This window comes from Myotis brandtii, unplaced genomic scaffold, assembly GCF_000412655.1.
Source record: "Myotis brandtii unplaced genomic scaffold, ASM41265v1 scaffold717, whole genome shotgun sequence".
Taxonomy (NCBI): Eukaryota; Metazoa; Chordata; class Mammalia; order Chiroptera; family Vespertilionidae; genus Myotis; species Myotis brandtii.
Window position 1 is genome coordinate 390,977 of NW_005370825.1, and position 20,698 is coordinate 411,674.

The 20,698-nt window shown below is 45.6% G+C and overlaps 1 protein-coding gene across 3 annotated transcripts in view; it reads right to left on the reverse strand.

Moving 5' to 3' along the window:
- PLD5 (phospholipase D family, member 5) overlaps positions 1-20,698 on the reverse strand; it is a 132,004-nt gene that overhangs the window by 61,891 nt on the left and 49,415 nt on the right. For 2 of the 3 annotated variants that reach the window (XM_005882439.2, XM_014530105.1), the window contains 2 exons: positions 5,945-6,113; positions 823-934 (listed from right to left, as the gene is read on the reverse strand). In XM_005882439.2, the coding sequence (XP_005882501.1) occupies positions 823-934; positions 5,945-6,113 (281 nt within the window). Of the gene's footprint in view, positions 1-822; positions 935-5,944; positions 6,114-20,698 lie in introns of those variants that run through there. The other variant, XM_005882438.2, reaches the window with a different exon arrangement.

Consider the following 20,698-nt stretch of genomic DNA (forward strand, 5'->3'; position numbering starts at 1 on the left):
AATCAATGATTCTCTCTCATCATTAATGTTTCTGTCTCTCTCTCCCTTTCCCGTTCTCTCTGAAATCAATAAAAATATATTTTAAAAAAGGTTCATTATAAAAATAAAAATGAAACTGTGAATCAGGCCCTAGCTGGTTTTACTCAATGGTTAGAGTGCCGGCCCACAGACTGAAGGGTTGTGGGTTCGATTCTGGTCCAGGGCACGTACCTGGGTTGCAGGCTCCATCCCCTGCCCTGTGGTCAGGGTGCATATGAGAGGCAATCAATCCATGTGTCTCTTTCACATCGATGTTTCTCTCGCTCACTGTCTCTCCCCCTCCCTTCCACTTTCTAAAAATCAATGGAAAAAAAAATCGAGTACGGATTAACAACAATAAAAAGTTGTGAATCAGGAAGTTTTCCAGATTCAAACCTTTGATTACACCCTTTTAAATTCTGAGAAGCAGGAGGACAACTGTCATTTGTGGAGCAAGAGAGGAACAGAATTCCAGTGTCTGTTCTGATCAGAGTGGCTCTTTTTTCTAATCACATCATGGAAGTGATCAGAGAGGGAATGCTTCTTCTTTCTAGTTAATTATCACTAAATGGCCACTAGATTACTTTGCATAAACTAATATGCAGCAACACTATTAAAAGTCCCAGCAGTACTGAGTAATTAGTTCTTTCATCTAGAGGCTGTACTGAGACCATTTTTCAAAGGAGACATAAGAAGTCCACTATGTGAAATGTATTAATTATAAAGAAATTACATATTAAGTGAGAATAAAGGTATTGTAACAGAACACCCGGAGGTAGAGTAGCGTATCAACCTTGGCCTTACCCTTTAATTTCAAGGCTTCTAATACCTTTGAATCAGCCGTCACATCGCTCACTAGCTTGATTTCGATATTTTGCGAAGTCAGCTGGAGCAGCTTTTCAAAAAGACGTTGACCCTGGAAAAATAATCAGAGACAAAGAAAGTCAGGAAACCAAATGGATGCTGCTTTAATTATGCATAAATAATGTATTCAAAAAATTAAAACGATTCATTCAAATTTTGAAAGAAAAGCACTTCAGCAGTTGGTATTCTTGAAAATTCTATCAGAGGAGAACTGGTATATGTAGAGTAGTAACGGGAACACAGATTACAGTCTTTTATTTTTTATTTTTTGAGTACTGTATTGTGCAATCCAACAATTACCGCAATAAATAATTTCAATGCTACAGTGCAAATTTACCCTTGTTTTACCTTTTTTTAAAAAAATCTTCATCCGAGGATATTTGATTTTTAGAGAGAATGGAAGAGAGAGGGAAAGATAGAGAGAAACATCGATGGGTGAGAAACACATTGATTGGTTGCCTCCTGCATGAGCCTGCAACCAAGGTATGTGCCCTTGACTGGAATTGAACCCGGGACCCTTCAGTCTGCAGGCCGATGCTCTATCCACTGAGCCAAACGGGCTAGGGCTGCCCTTGTTTTACTTTTGATGAGCTCTGACGTTATCTACACATGAACAGGCAACAGAAAATATTAAACAGTTGTGTTTGGGTCCACAGAGACCTGGATTCCAGCTGGTTTTCCAATTTACACACTGTCTTTGTAATCTCACTGAGCTCGTTTCTTCCCTCAGTAAAATGTGGATATTCGTATTTACTTTAAAAGGCTCTGGTGAGAATTAAAGGAGTCAGTGGTAGGTAAGCACCTTTAAGTGTTAACTCCGATCGGGGGGAGTCAGGCAGGGCTGCTCCGCAGGGATCTGCCTGAATTCCCCATCTTGTTTAAAGTGTGTTCTATTGCCTTCAATCAATGCTCTGCCTTGCAATCTGTAATTATTGACACAGCCTAAGAATAACGGAAATAAAAACAAAGTAAAACCAGATTTTTAAAGGACAGTTTCACAAGCATGAACATTTGATAGTAGATTTTCGTCTCAGGAAGAATCTGGGCCCATAGTCCGTACCTGGTCTCAGGTGAGGGGGCTACAACATCATCCTGTTTACTTTCCCTTGTGTGTTTTTAGGGATTCCCTCTCCTGATCATAAAAGGGAACTGGTTTTCTTTGATTGATTTTTTTTCCTCACTATTTCTGTTATTCGGCCACAAACTCAAATGCCTTCAGGGGCCGGACAGGCAAGAAGGCTTTGGTCTTACTGGCCCCCAAGTGGCAAAGTCATATCTTACTTCAATAAGAATGGGCTGTTGATGGTGATTCTACAGAAAGGACTTGGAGACTGAGAAGAGGGAATGGAGGTTTGTGGAGGAAGAGAGGTGATTTCTGCAATCGATCTTAGAAAAGAGAGAAGGCCAGGATGGAACCCCTAAAGCTTTGGAGCGCGCAGGAAAACAAGGGTGACAGGCGTTTAGGGTGATGCATAAATCGCAAAGATAGGACATGTGACTGATGGGTGCATTGGAGAGAAAAAGAGGCAAAAAGAATAAGTTTGCAAATAACAGAAGAAGAATGGTTCAACTTGAGGAAAAGACCTCCATGTTGAAAAAATAATCCAAGATGGAGGCTCACGGGATGTGGAAAGACACATCTAAGCATATCCTCCAAAACGACTCCACAGCAACGAGAAAAAGGAATTCTGACAAACTTCTGGCCAAAAACAAAACACTTACCTATCAAGGAAACTAGATCAGAGTGGCATGGAGCCAACCAGCTGTGACACTAAATTAACTCAGATTACGGGAGAAGAAGACTGAAGCCCAGGCAAGGATTTCGCTTACGAGGGTGAATGAAAGAAATATATGCAGTTATTTATAGACTAGAGGCCCAGTGCACAAAAAATTGTGCACTTGGGGGGGTCCCTCAGCCCGGCCTGTGCCCTCTCGCAGTCTGGGACCCCTCGGGGGATGTCCACCTGCTGGCTTAGGCCTGCTCCCCGGGGGAACGGGCCTAAGCTGGCAGTCAGACATCCCTCTGGCAGCCCGGAAGCCCTCGGGGGATGTCCACTTGCCAGCGGGAGCAGGCCTAGGCTGCAGTCGGACATCCTTAGCGCTGCTGAGGAGGCAGGAGAGGCTCCCACCACCACCGCTGTACTGGCAGCCGTCAGCCTGGCTTGTGGCTGAGCAGAGCTCCCCCTGTGGGAGTACACTGACCACCAGGGGGCAGCTCCTGCATTGAGCATCTGCCCCCTGGTGGTTAGTGTGTGTCATAGTGACCAGTCATTCCCAGTTGTTCTGCTGTTAGGATCAATTTGCATATTGCCCTTTTATTATATAGGATTTAGAGACTATTTACCCACATAACCCCTCTGAGGAATACATTCAAGGATGGACCCTAATCAAACGCTAAGTAACACCAATCACCATCAAGGAGGATGAAGGGGAGAAGATGCAAGTGACGGAGCAATACAGTGTGGAGTTGTGTTTGATGCACCTGCTAAATAAAGATTCTGGAAACAGAACAGACACATTACAGGGGGAAGATCTACTGCATAAAATGTCAAACTATGAAAACATTTTTTGTTGATGGTGAGACGGATAATTTTGTTTCTCTTCCATTTCTCTGTAGTTTCCAAACTTTCTATAGTAAGAAGCTAATACTGTGATAATGAGAGAAAAAAAATCCAACCTATTCTTTTTGTTTGTTAATCCCCATCCAAGAATATTTTTCCAATGATTTTTAGAGAGAGTGGAAGGAAGGGGGAGAGATAGAGAGAGAGAAACATCGCTGTGAAAGAGACACGTGGATTGGCTGCCTCCAGGGCCAGGGAGCGAGCCTGCAACTTGACCGGAATCGAACCCCGGACCCTTCAGTCCACAGGCCGATGCTCTATCCACTGAGCCAAACCGGCTAGGGCTCAACCTATTCTTTTTAAAAAGAAAGTTTCAAAATCATAAATAGACCTTAGGGAAATGGCAAATGTAGAGATGAAGATCCAGAGGGAAACCAATCAAGCAGATAGTAAACAACTTCAAACAAAACTCATTATTTAATCCAAATAACTGGGAAGACGGTCTGGCTTCATGATTTATTCATGTCCATGTGACTGGATTTAAAAAAAAATTAAAGAGGTTAAACTCCTGCTAATCATAGTGCTTATGAGTGCAGAGCAGAATGTTGATTTCCCTTGGAAATGTACTGGGAAGCGAGCAAGAGCGTAATTAGGATTGCTCAACAGATGGGGAGATGGGAGCCTGGAGCCGCAGCAGCAACGGAGCCAGAAAGAACAGCACTGAGGGAGGACAGGAGTTCACAGGAGCAGAGAGGCCAAGCCAGAGGCCCCGCCCCCAGCCCGCAGGCCCCGCCCCCCGCGGTGTTCCCACCAATCGCTTTCTGTGCTTTCCCCACTACACTGTGCAGAAAGGGGCGGGGACCATGCTTACTCGGTGTTGTATCCCCAGCAATAGCTCAGCCCCTTCATAAATATTTGTTCAATAAAGGCACATTCAAAAGGATGTCGCAACCAGGTTTCAAACAGGAGAATGCCAATTGATAAGCATTTGCTGAGTGTTGAATTTGGGGAGAGATGCTATTTTTTAACTTAATTTATTTTTTAAAATTTATTTGTATTGATTTCAGAGAGGAAGGGAGAGGGGGAGAGAGAGAGAGAAACATCAATGATGAGAGAGAATCATTGATCGGCTGCCTCCTGCACACCCCCTACTGGGGATCAAGCCCGCAACCTGGGCATGTGCCCTTGACAGGAATCGGGACCCTTCAGTCCACAGGCCCACGCTCTATCCACTGAGCAACACCGGCTGTGGCTAAATATGCTATTTTGAAAGAAGGGGACACTCTTTCCATTAGGTTATGCAATTTTCACACTGACACTGCACCAGTTTGCCTGAAATAATATTTAGCCTGGAGATGAGAAGGCTGAAGAAGGGAAATCTGTTTCAAATCCACAAGCAACCCCTTCTCTTCCTGGCCACGTGCCAGGATAAAGTTGTAAGAATTAATAGGACGCCGGCCCCAGCGTCCAGGCATATGTGTAATATTCAAAGTCAAGTCGCCGGCCTTTCACATCATCACCCAGAGGACAGGAGGAAAAAATGGGATTAAGTTGAAACAGGCAAAATCAGGTTGACAACCTGGATGGGGGAGGGGACCAACCTGGCCCTCGTCTTGAAATTTATAAAAAGCAAACGATGTTTGTTAGACTGTAGTGGTTGAAGGCAGTGATTCTCAATCCTGCCTGCCCAATGGATCCCCCAGTCCTCTCTTAAAAAGTATCAATGCTTGAGTCCTTCTAATTAGGTAAAAATTTAAATCAAATAGGCTTTCAGCCAGTACCTTCTTATTTATTTATAAAAATATTTTTTTATTGAGTTCAGAGAGGAAGGGAGAGGGAGAGAGAGAGATAGAGACATCCATGATGAGACAGACTCATTGATGGGCTGCCTCTTGCACGCCCCCTACTGGGGATCAAGCCCGCAACCTGGGCATGTGCCCTTGACAGGAATCCAACCTGGGACCCTTAAGGCCGCAGGCCGACAGTCTATCCACTGAGCCAAACCAGCAAGGGCAGTACCTTCTTTTTTTAGAAATGGTAAACTTGGTGGCCTGAAGAGAACTATTTAAAAAAGTTGGCCCTGGGTCCTGGGGACAAATTATGACACCAATTAACCAACCAAACGCCCCGGCAAGCGGTTACAGAATTAGAACCGTAAACACGCATGTTGTGCCAAGATGAATTCCGGGACGTGCCAGCCACAGGCACCATGATGCTGATGGTGCCCCTGAAGTTGCCCAATACAACAACTCCGTATAGAGAGCGTCTGGTATGCAAACACGAAACATGATTTTGCCCTTGAAAACCAGGTGTTCTAGCAGGAGCTGAGCAACATGTGATGAGCAACAGCACACACACACACATGCAGTGATGTCCATGGACTACGGGGGACAGTAGACTAAAAACATGAGCTTGCACTTGAGAAGCGGAGGCCGGAGTACTAAGGCGTGTCGAGTGCACCCCAGTAAAACCATCGCCCATGCCCTGGGGGATGCGCTTACCTGACACGCCGATGGGTGACTGTGGTTGAGATCCCAGTGGGAAGACACGATGTCCACCGACTTTTGGGCCATGGTGAGTAAGTTCATCCAGCCTTGGTAGAGTGACAGGTGAAACGGTGCGTTTTCCGAATAGTTAAGGCCTGCAGGGATGTTTTCCACCAGGGCGATTCTTAGGAAAGATTTTGAAAAACAAACAAACAAGACCTAGTCAAATTGGAAGCATTAGATCTTCATACACACATGCGGAGACATCTGAAAAATACTCTTTCCTCTTCCTGGGTGTACATGTTTCTCATAATTTACAGTTTCCACCAAAGACGTCTTGGCATTTCCCCTCTGTTAATCTACTGTGTTCTAAGAGTTTAGGCTCTGTTTTTTTCTGTTAGTAATCGTGTTTCATAAAATCATGGTATATGTCCCTCATGTCCAGTTTCAAACTAGCCTTGAAAAAAAAAATTTAGAGCTTTCTGCTCCAGCATCTTCCCCTGATAATATATTTCTTTTTAAAAATATGTTTGTAGCCCAAGCCGGTTTGGCTCAGTTACTAAGAGTGTCATCCTGCGGACCAAAGGGTCCTGGGTTCGATTCCGGTCATCAGATCTTGTTATTTCATGAGTTATTGATGAACTAGAGGCCAGGTGCATGAAATTCGTGCATGGGGTGGGGTCCTTCAGCCTGGCGTGCACCCTCTAGCAATCCGGGACCCCTTGGGGGATGTCTGACTGCCAGTTTAGGCCCAATCACGTAGGAATCCCTGCGGGATCGGGCCTAAACCGGCAGTCGGACATCCCTCTCGCAATCTGGGGCCGCTGGCTCCTAACTGCTCGCCTGCCTGCCTGATCGCCCCTAACCGCTCACCTGCCTGCCTGATCGCCCCTAACCGCTCACCTGCCTGCCTGATTGCCCCTAACCACCTCTGCCTCCTCCCTCCGCCGCGGGTTCATCCAGAAGGATGTCCGGAATGACGTCTGGAAGGTGGTTCAGCTGTCTGGTCTAATTAGCATATTACGCTTTTATTATTACAGATACGCCACAATTCTGTTTCTTCGAGATATTTTATAACTTTATTTCTATATGATTGGTTTCCTTTGCAATTCTATGTATTTTAACTAAAAGACCATTCTCCAAGGAAGGGGGCCATGGGGTTCCTCAGACTGACAAAGGGGTCTCCGGCACAGAAAGGGTTATGTGCTCGTCCGATGGATAAAGCATCATCTGTTCCTTTTTCTTTCTGTTTCACACACATTCTTATAACAAATTTCCCCCTTTTGAAGCCTTAGAAGTGGATAAGATCCGCAAGAGAGATTTCTCAAGAGAAGAGAATCGGGTCAAAGCCAAGTTCGGGAAGCATCTAATCCCTTCTGGTTGGTAGAGAAAGTGGGGCAGGCGAAGGAGACAGAAGAAGTACCGGGAAGGCCGGCAGAGGAGGGAAAAGCAATTCCTGGGAGCCAACGAAGACCACACTTATTATTATTTGATTTTTACTAAGTAACCGCGTCAACGATGAATTTGTACTAAAAGTAAAAATAGAGGAGCTGCTCTGGGGGGCATGCTTGGGTTTGGGTAATGAATGTCCAGAACAAAGGCCCTGCCCGCCTCCTCCCAAATGACCAGGAAAGCTGGACCGTCCCTGCAGCGACTCGGCGCCTGCTTCCTACGCCCCCGTAGAAAAAGCTTCTAGAAATCAGCGTAGAAATAACTGGGCTTGTTTCTGTGACCTATCATTTCATTTCCTCTAACAACCAACAGCCCGCTTCTCTCCAGGGGCAGATGTAATGAGCATCCAGGCAGGACTCATTTCCACGGGACAGCAGCCCTCGCTCCGTGCTTGCTTCTCAGGCAACGAGAGGAGTGAACAGACCTCATTAACATCCACCTTTGGCTAAGTCCCAGGGATGCCAGCAGGCTGGCTCTGAGAGAACTGTGCCCAAAGGCGGTGGCACTATTTCTGATGTCTCATAACAAGGGGGAAAGGCTGAATGTACAGACACAAGACAGCAAAAATCGTTTCATGGCCCTGGCTGGTTTGGCTCAGTGGATAGAGCGTCGGCCTGCGAACTGAGGGGTCCTGGGTTTGATTCCGGTCAAGGGCACCTGCCAGGGGTTGCGGGCTCGATCCCTAGTAGGGGGCATGCAGGAGGCAGCCGATCCATGATTCTCTCTCATCATTGATGTTTCTATCTCTCTGCCCCTTTCCCTTCTTCTCTGAAATCAATAAAAAAAATAATATATATTTTAAAAAAATCTTTTCATGCTTCTTTTCATGGTACTCTGAGATAAATGACAAATGGTTTGAACGGTAAGTCCAGGGAGCTGAGGTGGAATACACATAAGAAAAAGCCTTTGACATTGTTAGTAGATTTTAAAATAGAATTCTGGCTGTTTTTGTTAATTATATGTATTTGTTCTCCAAACTTAATGGGATCATCAAAATTTCTCTTTCAATTCAGGAACAATATTTCACCTTCTATTTTCTAATATATATTTTTATTGATTTCAGAGAGGAAGGGAAAGGGAGCGAGAGATAGAAACATCAATGATGAGAGAAAATCATTGAGCGGCTGCCTCTAGCACATCCCACACTGGGGATCAAACCCACAACCTAGGCATGTGCCCTGACCAGGAATTGAACCATGATCTCCTGGTTCATAGGTCGATGCTCAACCACTGAGCAATACTTCACCTTTTAAAAGAAATACCTGTAGTTCCCCTCGAATAAGCTACTAAAAAGTGCAATCCCAACATTTGCTAGCTTTAAAACGTACGTGTGTGTGTGTATGTGTGTGTTAAACACAAAGAATCTCTATCAAGTATTATTCTTTCACACTTGACTTGTTAAAGAGCAAAGAGAAATGTTAAAGAGCAGAGGATTTGCAGTAAGGCAGACGAAACCCAGCTCTGCCAGTTATTAGCTGTGAAACCTTGGACATAGGATTAACTTATTAAAATCTCTTTCCACTTCTGAGAGTGAAACAGTTATTACAAAGATTAGAGGAAATAATCTATGGGAAGTTCTTTGCTCCGTGCCTGCTTCCTAGTAAGCGCTAAAGACAATTTTAAGCAGTAACTTACAGCCTAAAAGCTTACAATTAAAATGCCTGCAAGTTCTCGAACTGATATAGCACAGTCACTACAAAGGATCTACATACTTTCTCTCATCGCCAGCGCAAGGGGTCGGTTATTGGACCTGCTGACCTACACAGGCTGCTTGGTGGTCAATTCATTGACTTTCATTCCTGAGATCTTGGCTGACGGCATTAATCAATGAGCTGAGCAGCGGGGCCCTAGTTCATCAATACAATTAGACTTGCACTCAGAGCAAAAGAATGTACCTCAGTGGGTCAGCTGGCTGTGATTACACCCCAGGATTGACAAGGAAGAAGGCTGACCTTCCCCAAGAGATACTGGGGTCTCCGACGTGAAGTAGAAGATGACCCACTGCCCAGGTGGCAGGTTCGCCGGTCACATGAGGAATCAGAGAACTTGGGGGACCCGAGAGCCGAAACCCTCTGGTCCCCCAACGCCGAGCCCGAAGCTGAGACAAGGATGCGAGACATTCATTCGGGAGGGTTCCCCGGAAGCAGGAACGAGGGAGCAGGGTCAGTGAAAGGGGAAGGCCCATCAGAAAACCCGAATGAGCAGGTCAGAGCCATGGGCAGCTGAGCGCAGTGTCACGGGGCCCTCGGAGGGGCTGTGTGGAACCCTCCTGGGAACTCTCATCCCACTGGAGTTGAGAGCTGCCCCAGGGGTGACTGATGCCCTGGACTGATGGGCTGTCCAGTGAAGGCCAAGCCAGCTCCCAGGCACCAGACAACGCTCTTCTGGTGGGGTTGTGGGCTCGATCCCCAGTGGGGGGCATGCAGGTGGGAGCCTATCAATGATTCTCCTTCACCATTGATGTTTCTATCTCTCTCTCCTTCTCCCTTCCACTCTGAAATCAATCAATCAATCAATCAATCAATCAATCAATCTATGAATGACTAGGGCTTTCATGAAGATGATGGTGGCTTCAACTTGGGTGTGAGCCCTGGAGATGGAGAAGAGTGGAGAGACACAGTGATCCTCCCTCACAGAGCTCACATGTTAGTGGGAAAGGCAGGCAATAAACACTAGACATTTGAAGGTAAAGCAGACAGGATATGGGTACTATGAGGAAATTCTGCCCCATTCTTTTTTTCTTTAATACATTTTTATTGATTTCAGAGAAGAAGGGAGAGGCAGAGAGAGATAGAAACATCAATGATGAGAGGGAATCATTGATTGGCTGCCTCCTGCACGCCCCACACTGGGGATTGAGCCCACAGACTGGGCATGTGCCCTTGACTGGAATTGAACCCGGGACCCTTCAGTCCCCAGGCTGATGCTCTATCTACTGAGCCAAACCGGCCAGGGCTTCTGCCCCATTCTTGACGTCACTTCCAGGTTCAAGGGTGCTCTGTGGTGTGACACAACTTTGCCTGTCTCTAGACCAGTGGTTCTCAACCTTCTGGCCCTTTAAATACAGTTCCTCATGTTGTGACCCAACCATAAAATTATTTTTGTTGCTACTTCATAACTGTCATGTCGCTACTGTTATGAATCGTAATGTAAATATCTGATGTGCAGGATGGTCTTAGGCGACCCCTGTGAAAGGGTCGTTCGACCGCCAAAGGGGTCGCGACCCAAAGGTTGAGAACCGCTGCTCTAGACCTTTCCATGCCCTGCTCAAGAGGGGCGGTGAATGACCCGATTGGGAGATTGAGATACATATTCAGCTTCTTCCTCGTATCTTCCTCGTGGGAAAGCCATCCCACCCCAGCCCCCACACGCTGTGCCTGGACAAGCGCCTTCATGGCCAAGCTGACCCTCGTCCAAGGCTGACTGCGGCTGGGTGCTAGGCCTGGCTGAGCCTCCACCTGCTGCTCCTGGTCAGAATTGTCAACTTGCTCAGGAAGAAGGATGCTCGTTACTGAGCCGCTCCGGGAGCCTAACATGGACATGAGCTGGAATTCTAATGCTGTGGGGAAGCACGGGACTTGGTTGGAAGGTCTGTAAGGAGGCTTCTCCGACAGGTCGGGGGCCTCTTGGGGGACCCTGCCAAAGGCGGCAGCCCCTGCCTTGACTTTTCCAAACAAGTCCGAGCTCCCGGGTGTTTTACTGGAATCTCTATGTTTAGTCTTCAAACCCGACCTTGTAGAAGCATGTACTTACTCAAGGATGCTTACTCTGCTGATTGTGTCTAGAGGTTAATTTTGGTTCAAGCTACCCTATATAATAAAAGGCCAGGGACCATACGTAAGCGTAACAACCAGAACAACTGCTCGACCAGCCACCATGAGGTGCACTGACCACCTCTTGGTCCCTCCCCACCAGGCCCGTGATTGGCAGCTTGCAGCAGCGGGAGGAGCTGCTCACGGTGGGGGGCGGGGCGACGAGCGGTGGCAAGCGGTGGTGAGTGGCAGCGAGCTACCCACGGATGATTTCGTGCGCTGGGCCTCTAGTTGTTACAATAAAAGCCTAAGGAGGCAGGCAATCAGGGCTGTTTGCTCCTATAGCAAGCAGCCCCTTAGCCTCTCTTTCACAGAAACGTGTGTCAAGAGTCATCATTCACCCGTTGCTCAGGGTCTGCTGTCAGTCGTGGCATAATGTAGTAAATTCTCCTGGACACTGTGATGGAATGAGGAACCACAGGTCAGAATCTAGAATGAACAACTGCAATGGACAGAACAGGTTGCGGAAATGATCATGAGGAAGGCACTGTTGCTAGTCAATGCTTAAAAATTCCAATCCTGTTCCTGACTGGATAGAAAAATTACGGCTAGTATGACAAGTATGTGTGTCCCCTCCCACTCTCATGCCCAACACAGGCGTGATAATCAATGGTGACATTCTTTCCCGAGGTTGGCCTGGGCCTTAAAACCCATCTCAGGCTAGTTCTCCAGGCAGCTAACAGCCAGGGTTGCAGACAGGATGAAACTGAAATTACAATTTTGAGACAAATCAGAAAATAAAGCTAATTATAATTTTCTGGTTAGCCCAACCTTGCCCAGAAAATCATTTTTATTTCGAACTTTGTTGAAAATATTTCTAAAAGAGACAAATACTCTCTTCTAAAATTGAAACAAACTGAGTGAATTTATTTTTATTCATTTCAAATTTTGCCTTAACACCTCCGAATACTACTTGTAGAAGACACAGCAGGTTGGCCCAACTCGGTAGAGTTCAGGATTTATCGCTGAATTTGTTGCAAAATAAGTTCTTGACTCAAACACTTTTGGATTCAAGTTGTCTCTTTCATTGAAAGCATAGTAGAGTTTTTAGCAATTGAAGACTCACCATCAATTATTTCTAGTACTTGTTTCCAAAGTAAGGACCAAGACTCAGATAGGTGGTAGAGTTCAGGATTTATCGCTGAACTTGTAAAATAAGTTCTTGACTCAAACACTTTTGGATTCGAGTTGTCTCTTTCATTGAAAGCATAGTAGAGTTTTTAGCAATTGAAGACTCACCATCAATTATTTCTAGTACTTGTTGCCAAAGTAAGGACCAAGACTCAGATAGGAGAGCCACTCAAGACCTTAATACGAGATCTTACCTAGTAACTACATAGCAGCTAAGCTTTGCTCATCACTGCTCCGGGCTGGGGTTAAATCTTGTTCCATGAAACAGAAACTACATGCATTTCCCCCTTTCCTTCTTCCTCTATCTTGAATCTCAGCAATTCTCAGACTCCGGGGCCACATTCACTAATCTCATTATTTGACGAATTCTTTTTTGCTCACCATGAGCTATGTCACATTGACGTGTACCTCACGGATACCAGCTACACGACAAGCTGCCTGTTGGCCACTGAAGAGCCCAACAGCTTGTTTGGGGTCAATTCTCTATGCCTCAATGAGACCCCTCCAAACCTTGAAAGACAGCGCACAGGGGGAAGGACTCCTCAGAGAACACAGGAGCTGCTTCTTCTCTTTTTAAAATATATTTTTCTTGATTTCAGAGCAGAAGGGAGAGGGAGAGAGAGATAGAAACATCAATGATGAGAATCACTGATTGGCTTCCTCCTATAGGCCCCACACTGGGGACTGAGCCGTGACCTCCTGGTTCATAGGTTGACGCTCAACCACTGAGCCACGCCGGCCAGGCTGTGCATCACAGTCTTAAATCAAGGTCTCTACAGGGGGCCAGTTGGCTGCAGAGTGTAGCTGCTCAGCCCGGGGGGACAATTTTGGCTGCGATATTTCAAGTCCACCAAGGGCAGTTGGCGTCATCTGGTAGAACATGCGCCATTTCCAGAGATTTAAAATAGTTTTCTAAATGTGTCTTTTCACAGTCTGAATATGCTTTCAGCTTCTTCTGAGTTGAGATGCTAAAAGGGTGGGACAATTTTTAATCACTTTTGTGGGGAGAGGGTTGCAGGGGGACAAGAGTCACCGCAGGAGACCGATTAGAAGACCACAGCAATAATCTAGGGCCCGGCAGAAAGATGGTGGTGACTTAAATGTATTCTTCTATTTAAAAAAAATATATATATGTATATATATATATTTATTGATATCAGAGAGAAAGAGAGAGAGATAGAAACATCAGTGATGGGAGAGAATCATTGATTGACTCCCTCCTGCACGCCCCACACTAGGGATGGAGCCCACAACCCGGGCATGTGCCCTGATTGGAATCGAACCGTGACCTCCTGGTTCATAGGTCAATGCTCAACCACTGAGCCACTCTGGCTGGGCCATTCATCTATTTTTTAAGACTCAAGGAAACTTCTTCATATTTTTGAAAAGTATTACATGTCTAGTACTAGCCAAACAGTATGATGATCCCCAGTGTAAAAGGAAGACTCTGCCCCCACTCCTGGTCACTCTGTCTTCCAGCGTCTGGCCCCAGGGGCAACTACTGTCATCAGTTGCATCACAACTAAGACCTTTCCTGCACACACGTTCACTAACTTACCTGCTTTCTGTGTTGGGCCTTTCAAGCATGCGGGATGATTTATTCAGGCATGCATTTCCTCCACCGACTCATCTGGAGGAAGTCAGGACCTCCGGAAAGGTCTAGTTCAAGACCAGAAACAGAGGCTGCCCACAGGCTACTTCCATTTCTCTATCAGGTCATCCAAACTCCCGAGCTGGCCCGTCCCATGTGGCTCAGTGGTTGAGCATCAACCTATGAACCAGGAGGTCATGGTTGGATTCCCGGTCAGGGCACATGCCCAGTTTGTGGGCTCGATCCCCAGTGTGGGGCGTGCAGGAGGCAGCCGATCAATGATTCCCTCTCATCATTGATGTTTCAATCTCTCTCTAACTCTCCCTTCCTGTCTGAAATCAATAAATATATATATATTAACAAAATTTTCAAAAACTTTCCCCAAACCAATAAACTCACCCACCATGCAATAAGCAGAAAGCCCAATCGTACACCCAGGGAAATATAAGTTTGTTAAAACACACACCTATTTATGCATACAAATTTTTTTTTTTTAAAGATACACACTAAAAACAGGAAGTTCATGTAAAGCTGAACCGGTCCCATAAAACCCTTTACACGACACCCACACACCCACTCCCCGGTCAGGAAATGCGTTTCCCATGAACTTTTCAGAGAGAAATCACATTCAGCTTCTCAGAGGAGGAATCGAGGGGTTGAGATGTGCTTCTGGGCTAAGCTGCCATTTGCTCTTTTCTCGTTATCAGTTTGGAGGGCGAAGTTTCGGTCAATGGCTAATTCATTCCTGGCGAGGGATTTAAAATGTCACTGAAAGGGAAACTGCAGGTGCTAGCGGTGCATGTGGTCTGAGCACAGAACATTAAGCCAAATCCCCCCATGCTTTAACTACTTAGCATCTGCAGCTGAATCAACTTCTGGATTGTCTAACCCAGCGGTTCTCAACCTGTGGGTCGCAACCCCTTTGGGGGGGTCGAACGACCCTTTCACAGGGGTTGCCTAAGACCACCGGAAAACACATATATAATTACATATTGTTTTTGTGATTAGTCACTATGCTTTAATTATGTTCAATTTGTAACAATGAAATTGGGGGTCACCACAACATGAGGAACTGTATTAAAGGGTCGCGGCATCAGGAAGGTTGAGAACCACTGGTCTAACTGATCACTGTCAAAAGAACACTACCGCTCAACTTAGAAAAATGCACGTTAATACCCACATATCCATCGTGAAATAACAGGACAGTACAGCGTGGCTCAGTGGTTGAGCGTTGACCTATGAACCAGGAGGTCGCAGTTCTATTCCCAGTCAGAGCACATGCCCGGTTGCGGGCTGGATCCCCAGTGGGGGGTATGCAGGAGGCAGCCAGTCCACGATTCTCTCTCATCATTGATGTTTCTCTCTCTCTCCCCCTCTCCCTTCCTCTCTGAAGTCAATAAAAATATATTGGGGAAATAAATAGGACACTACATATTGCTTTCCCACCCGATTCCTGACACAGGGCTCTGAAACCCTTGTAATCACCTGGGTGATAGGGGTGTTTTTGTTCTAATGAGGTGGCTGAGTGGGCTCGCGGATGGCTCCTGTGTGGGGCTGGTCACGGGAAAGCCCACGTCATGGGTACAAGCTTGGGATGTTCAGCTCTGACCCCCCACTGTCTTGAGCTGGAAGAAGGGCTAGCAATGGAGTTAATGGTCAATCGTGTCTATGTGAGGAAAGGTGCATAAAAATCCCAACAGTACGGGGTTCAGAGAGCTTCCAGGTGTCTAAACCCAGCCATATACCCGGAGTGTGGCCCGCCCCGACTCCACAGGGACTAACGGCATTCAGGACCCTCTCAGGCCCTATGGATCTTTTCATCTGGCTGCTCATGTATCCTTTCCACGTCCTTGATAAACTGGCAAACATCCGTGTTTCCTGCATTCTGTGAGCTGCTCCACCGAGTAAATGAATCCAAGAGGGAGGAGGTCATGGGAACGTCCAATTTGTAGTCAAACAGGACAGAAGTCGTGGGTAACCGGGGGACCTCTTACTTGGGATTGGCTCTGGAGTGGGGGCAGTGTCATGGGACTGAGGTTAAGGAACCTGTGGGGTCTGAAGTTATCTTATATAGACAATATCAAATTGAGCTAAATTACAGAACAACCAACCTGTTGGTGGTGCACAGGATTGCTTGCTGTGGGAAAAACCTCACACATTTGGTGACCGAAAGACTTTTCTTCTTCTTCTTTTTCTGATGATGGTGATGATGAGAGCGGCCACTTACTACGTGTGCCCATGTGCCAAGTACTCTGCAGGCATCATCATATTACCTTGTGACACATTTTTAAGATGAAGACAGTGAGGTTTGGGGGATGTAAGAGGCCCCAAGTCGCAAGCTGGTAGTAGAATCAGTTTTCAAACCTTGTCCTGTCTGGCACCAAGATCTGCCCTGTTGCACGTGTTCCCCTTGAAGGCTGTCCTGTGTGTACACAGGACTGTGCACGGACGCCAGTGGAAAAGCCAGCCTGCTGCTGACCGGGAAAGGACACCAGTGAATATAACACTAACAAACTTCAGTGGGCGGGCCTTCTCCTTTGTTCTTTTGCTGTATAATAAAACATATTTATTACTTCCACCCATAACTGTCTATAATCCACATTGATGGATTTTTAAAAAATATATTTTTTTATTGATTTCAAACAGAGAAACATCAATGATGAGAGAATAATCATCATCTGTCGGTGGCCTCCTGCACGCCCCCTACTCAGGGATCGAGCCTGTAACCCAGGCAAGTGCCCTGACCAGGAATCGAACCCGTGACCTCTTGGTTCATGGGTCGATGCTGAACCACGGAGCCACACCGGCCGGGCCATTGATGGATTTTTAATCCTGAAAGGACCACATTAATTAGCCAAATCTAGCTTCTATTTTCTCCAGCAGCTGCTATCCATCCTTTCAAAGAGTGTTTACTGCTCTGAGGGGTATAATTTCTCGCCTTGAACTCTTGATGGATTTCAATATATTGTAAAATTTATGGACTCTATTATAAAGTATAATAGTTATTAGGTATCATAGACACAAGAAAAATGAACATTAAAGTGTTCTATGAAGTTTCTTATAAATATGTAAATATTTTAAATAATGAGCGATAAACCTTTCCTTCATATTCACATTATAATTAACTTTTTAATTTAAGTAGCGTCCCAGAAGCTATAAATTTAGGCTCCTGATTCACTTCCAAATCACCTTCTAATTTATATTTGCTCTCATTACCACCCGTCTATGAAAAACTTCAATCTTGCAATACTCTAATCTCGGAAGTTTAAAAATTCATAAGATAAAATTAGAATCTGTGTAGGAGACGTGTGGCTTTAGTAAAAGAGATGCTGAACTAGGTCATCGGAACTTGCTTCTAGGCCAAAGTCTGCCTCCTTTGCAAGTTATTTCTTTGAAAACAACTTCACCTATGAAACCGTGAGGTCCCCACCAGAGTTAAGATTCTAAATTGTGGATGTCGAAACTCAGAAAACTATTTAAACTCGTTAAAAAAATTACAAGTTGTATATATGCGTGTGTATAAATAGCATTATAGATAATATCAGAAATAAGTTGGCCTGGGCTGGGTAGCGCAGTTGGTTTGAGGATCGTCTCCATACGCCAAGGTTCCAGGTTTGATCCCAAGTCAGGTCATATACAGGAAATAACCAATGAATGTATAAATAAGCGGAACGACAAATCTCTCTCTCAAATCAATAAATAAAAATTTAAAAAATATTAAAAAAGAAATAATTTGCTGATACAATGACACTATAGTTAAATGTGAACAATGTGTTCTCAGTTTACATGGCAAAATGGTTTTAAAAAACACACAAATAATCATTAAGTTCTAAACATCTTGATGTTTTGAAACTATGACTACTGGGAACTTCTAATGCAATTCATTATTTTTAAGTATCTAAAATCTTTCACCACACTCCTTCATCTTGATCCCATAGGGCAGGGGTGGGGGACCTTTTTTTCTGCCCAGGGCCATTTGGATATTTATAACATCACTAGAGGCCCAGTGCACGAAATTTGTGCACGGGAGCCCCTCAGCCTGGACTGCACCCTCTCGCAATCCGGGACCCCTGGGGGATGTCCAACTGCTGGTTTAGGCCCTAGGCCCGATCCCACAGGGATCCCTGCAGGATTGGGCCTAAACCAGCAGTTGGACATCCCTCTTGCAATCCGGGACTGCTGGCTCTTAACTGCTGGCCTGCCTGCCTGCCTGATCGCCCCTAACCACTCTGCCTGCTTGCCTGATCGCCCCTAACCATCCCTGCCTGCCTGATCGCCCCTAACCGCTTCTGCCTCGGCCCCCGCCACCACAGCTTTGTCCAGAAGGACATCTGGTGGAATGATGGGAAAGTTGTTCGGCTGTCCAGTCTTAATTAGCATATTATGCTTTTATTATTATAGATTCACAGGCCATACAAAATTATCCACTTAAAAATTAGCATGCTCTATTTGGTCAAACATTTAATTAACTCACCCCTAATGCCTTGGCAGGGCCAGACCAAATGACTGCACGGGCCTTATATGGCCCGGCCCAAGGCCTGATGTTCCCCACCCCTGTCATAGGGAAACAGAAATAGCCTAATCACTCAGTTTGGAAAAATAAAAGAGCGCTTCTCTTCCTTTCTTGTTTAACCACTCTCAAGCTTGGACATGCCATGAACCCTCTTCTTCTGCATTTTATTATTTTTGGATTTGAAGGGGGGGGGAAGGTGAGAGGGAGTGAGGGGAGGAGAAGATGGAAGGAAAGGGTATAAAATTATAACCTAAGGCAAAAATAGAAAAGGAGAAAGAACTTACAGGCAGTTAAGGAAACACTGGCATTCTGGCATTCCCATGAAGGGGAAGATGGCATTTAGCAATGGAAACCTGAACTGAAAGGATACACCCAAAAAGTATGCCCTAGCCAGTTTGGCTCAGTGGATAGAGCGTTGGCTGGTGGACTGAAGGTTCTTGGGTTCTATTCAAGGGCTCGATCCCTGACCCTGGTCAGGGTGCCTGTGGGAGGCAACCAATCAATGTGTCTCTCTCACATCAAGGTTTCTCTCTCCATTCCACTCTCTCTAAAAAGGAGGAAGAGAGGAGGAGGAGGAAGAGGAAGAGGAAGAGGAGAAGGAGGAAGAAGAGGAGGAGGAGGAAGAAGTCTCAGAGAACATGTAGACTGTCTTTCTATAATTCAAACTGTAGTACAGGAAATACTTCCCCCCCTGCTTTTATTCCCTCCAGAAGTCTCTAATTGGAATTCAACCGGTCCTTTCTGATCAAGTTTAAGGGTGGAAATTTCCAAGGCTCTGATTATTGTTCAACATGGATACTTTGAGCAAGGTCCTATCTGAGTAGAATACAGAATTTATTGAATTTTACTTTTTATTCTTAGAGGAAGAAGGAGGAGGAGGAGCAGGAGGAGGAGGGGGAAGAGGAGAAGAAGGAAGAAGAGGAGGAGGAGGAAGACGTCTCAGAGAACATGTAGACTGTCTTTCTATAATTCACACTGTAGTACAGGAAATACTTCCTCCCCTGCTTTTATTCCCTCCAGGATTCTCTAATTGGAATTCAACCAGTCCTTTCTGATCAAGTTTAAGGGTGGAAATTTCCAAGGCTCTGATTATTGTCCAACATGGATACTTTGAGCAAGGTCCTATCTGAGTAGAATACAGAATTTATTGAATTTTACTTTTTATTCTTAGAGTACAGAAGAATATGTTACCTGGAGAAGGTCATGGAGAACACAGGTACATGGTAAAAGGCAAGTGCCATGTAAAATTTGAATCCGGGTAATAGTACACTCAACGGTTCTCTTAGCGTCCACACTTAAATGCCAAAGCTCACATGGTTCTAGGATCGATTGTTTTCTGCAGAAAGTCACCCTCAGCAGGAACTCCAAACCATTCTGGGTGGCCAGGACATGTCAGCAACACCGATTATAACAACATATTATCAAGTCTTAAGAGATTCCAGTGCAGGCAGAGCTAGCCTGGTCTCGTGGTCCCTAAACACATGCTGTGAGCTGACAGTACATACCTTTGGCACCTGCCTCCCTCTCTTCCTTCTACAAGGACGGCCACACATATGGGACTCCTGTCTCCTGGATACCTTCCCAGGGAGGCCAATGAGAACCTCTCACTCCTCTTCCCGCAAAACTGAATAGAATCAAATCCTCCTGAACTCAGTGGGTAGTAACAGTGCCTTTAAAAAGACGGTCATGCCTATTCCTCAGCCTCCCCTGGAACACAAACATTAAGGATTGTTCTCTGGGGAGCGACGTTTTCTTATTTCAATTCCTGTGAATAAATGTGACCAGAGCTCTTAGCCCCTGTGCACCAAGATAAGGAGAGGCAGGTGAATAGCATCCTAGTGAAGTTTCGTCTGCAACTGAAATACAAGGATCAAGAAAATACCGTGTGTGCTCCAGGTGTGGCCTGCACTATGATTGGTGATGCGAGAGAGTGTGGGATTTGCTACTTCAATCCTTAGTTCAATAGGAAGAAACTAAGAGAGAGAGAGATCTCGTTGCTTTTCAAGGTCGCAGGGCCATCCAGTGACCGAGCTGGGCCTGGTTTCAGCGCAGGCTTCCAGAATGCTGTCCAGTGCTCCTTACTCACCAAACTGATCCCTGATCTTTTTTAAAAAAATATATATTTTTATTGATTTCAGAGAGGAAGGGGGGTGGAGAGATAGAAACATCAATGATGAGAGAGAATCATTGATTGGTTGCCTCCTGTACACCCCCTATTGGGGATGGAGCCCGCAACCTGGGCATGTGCCCTTCACTGGAATCGAACCGCG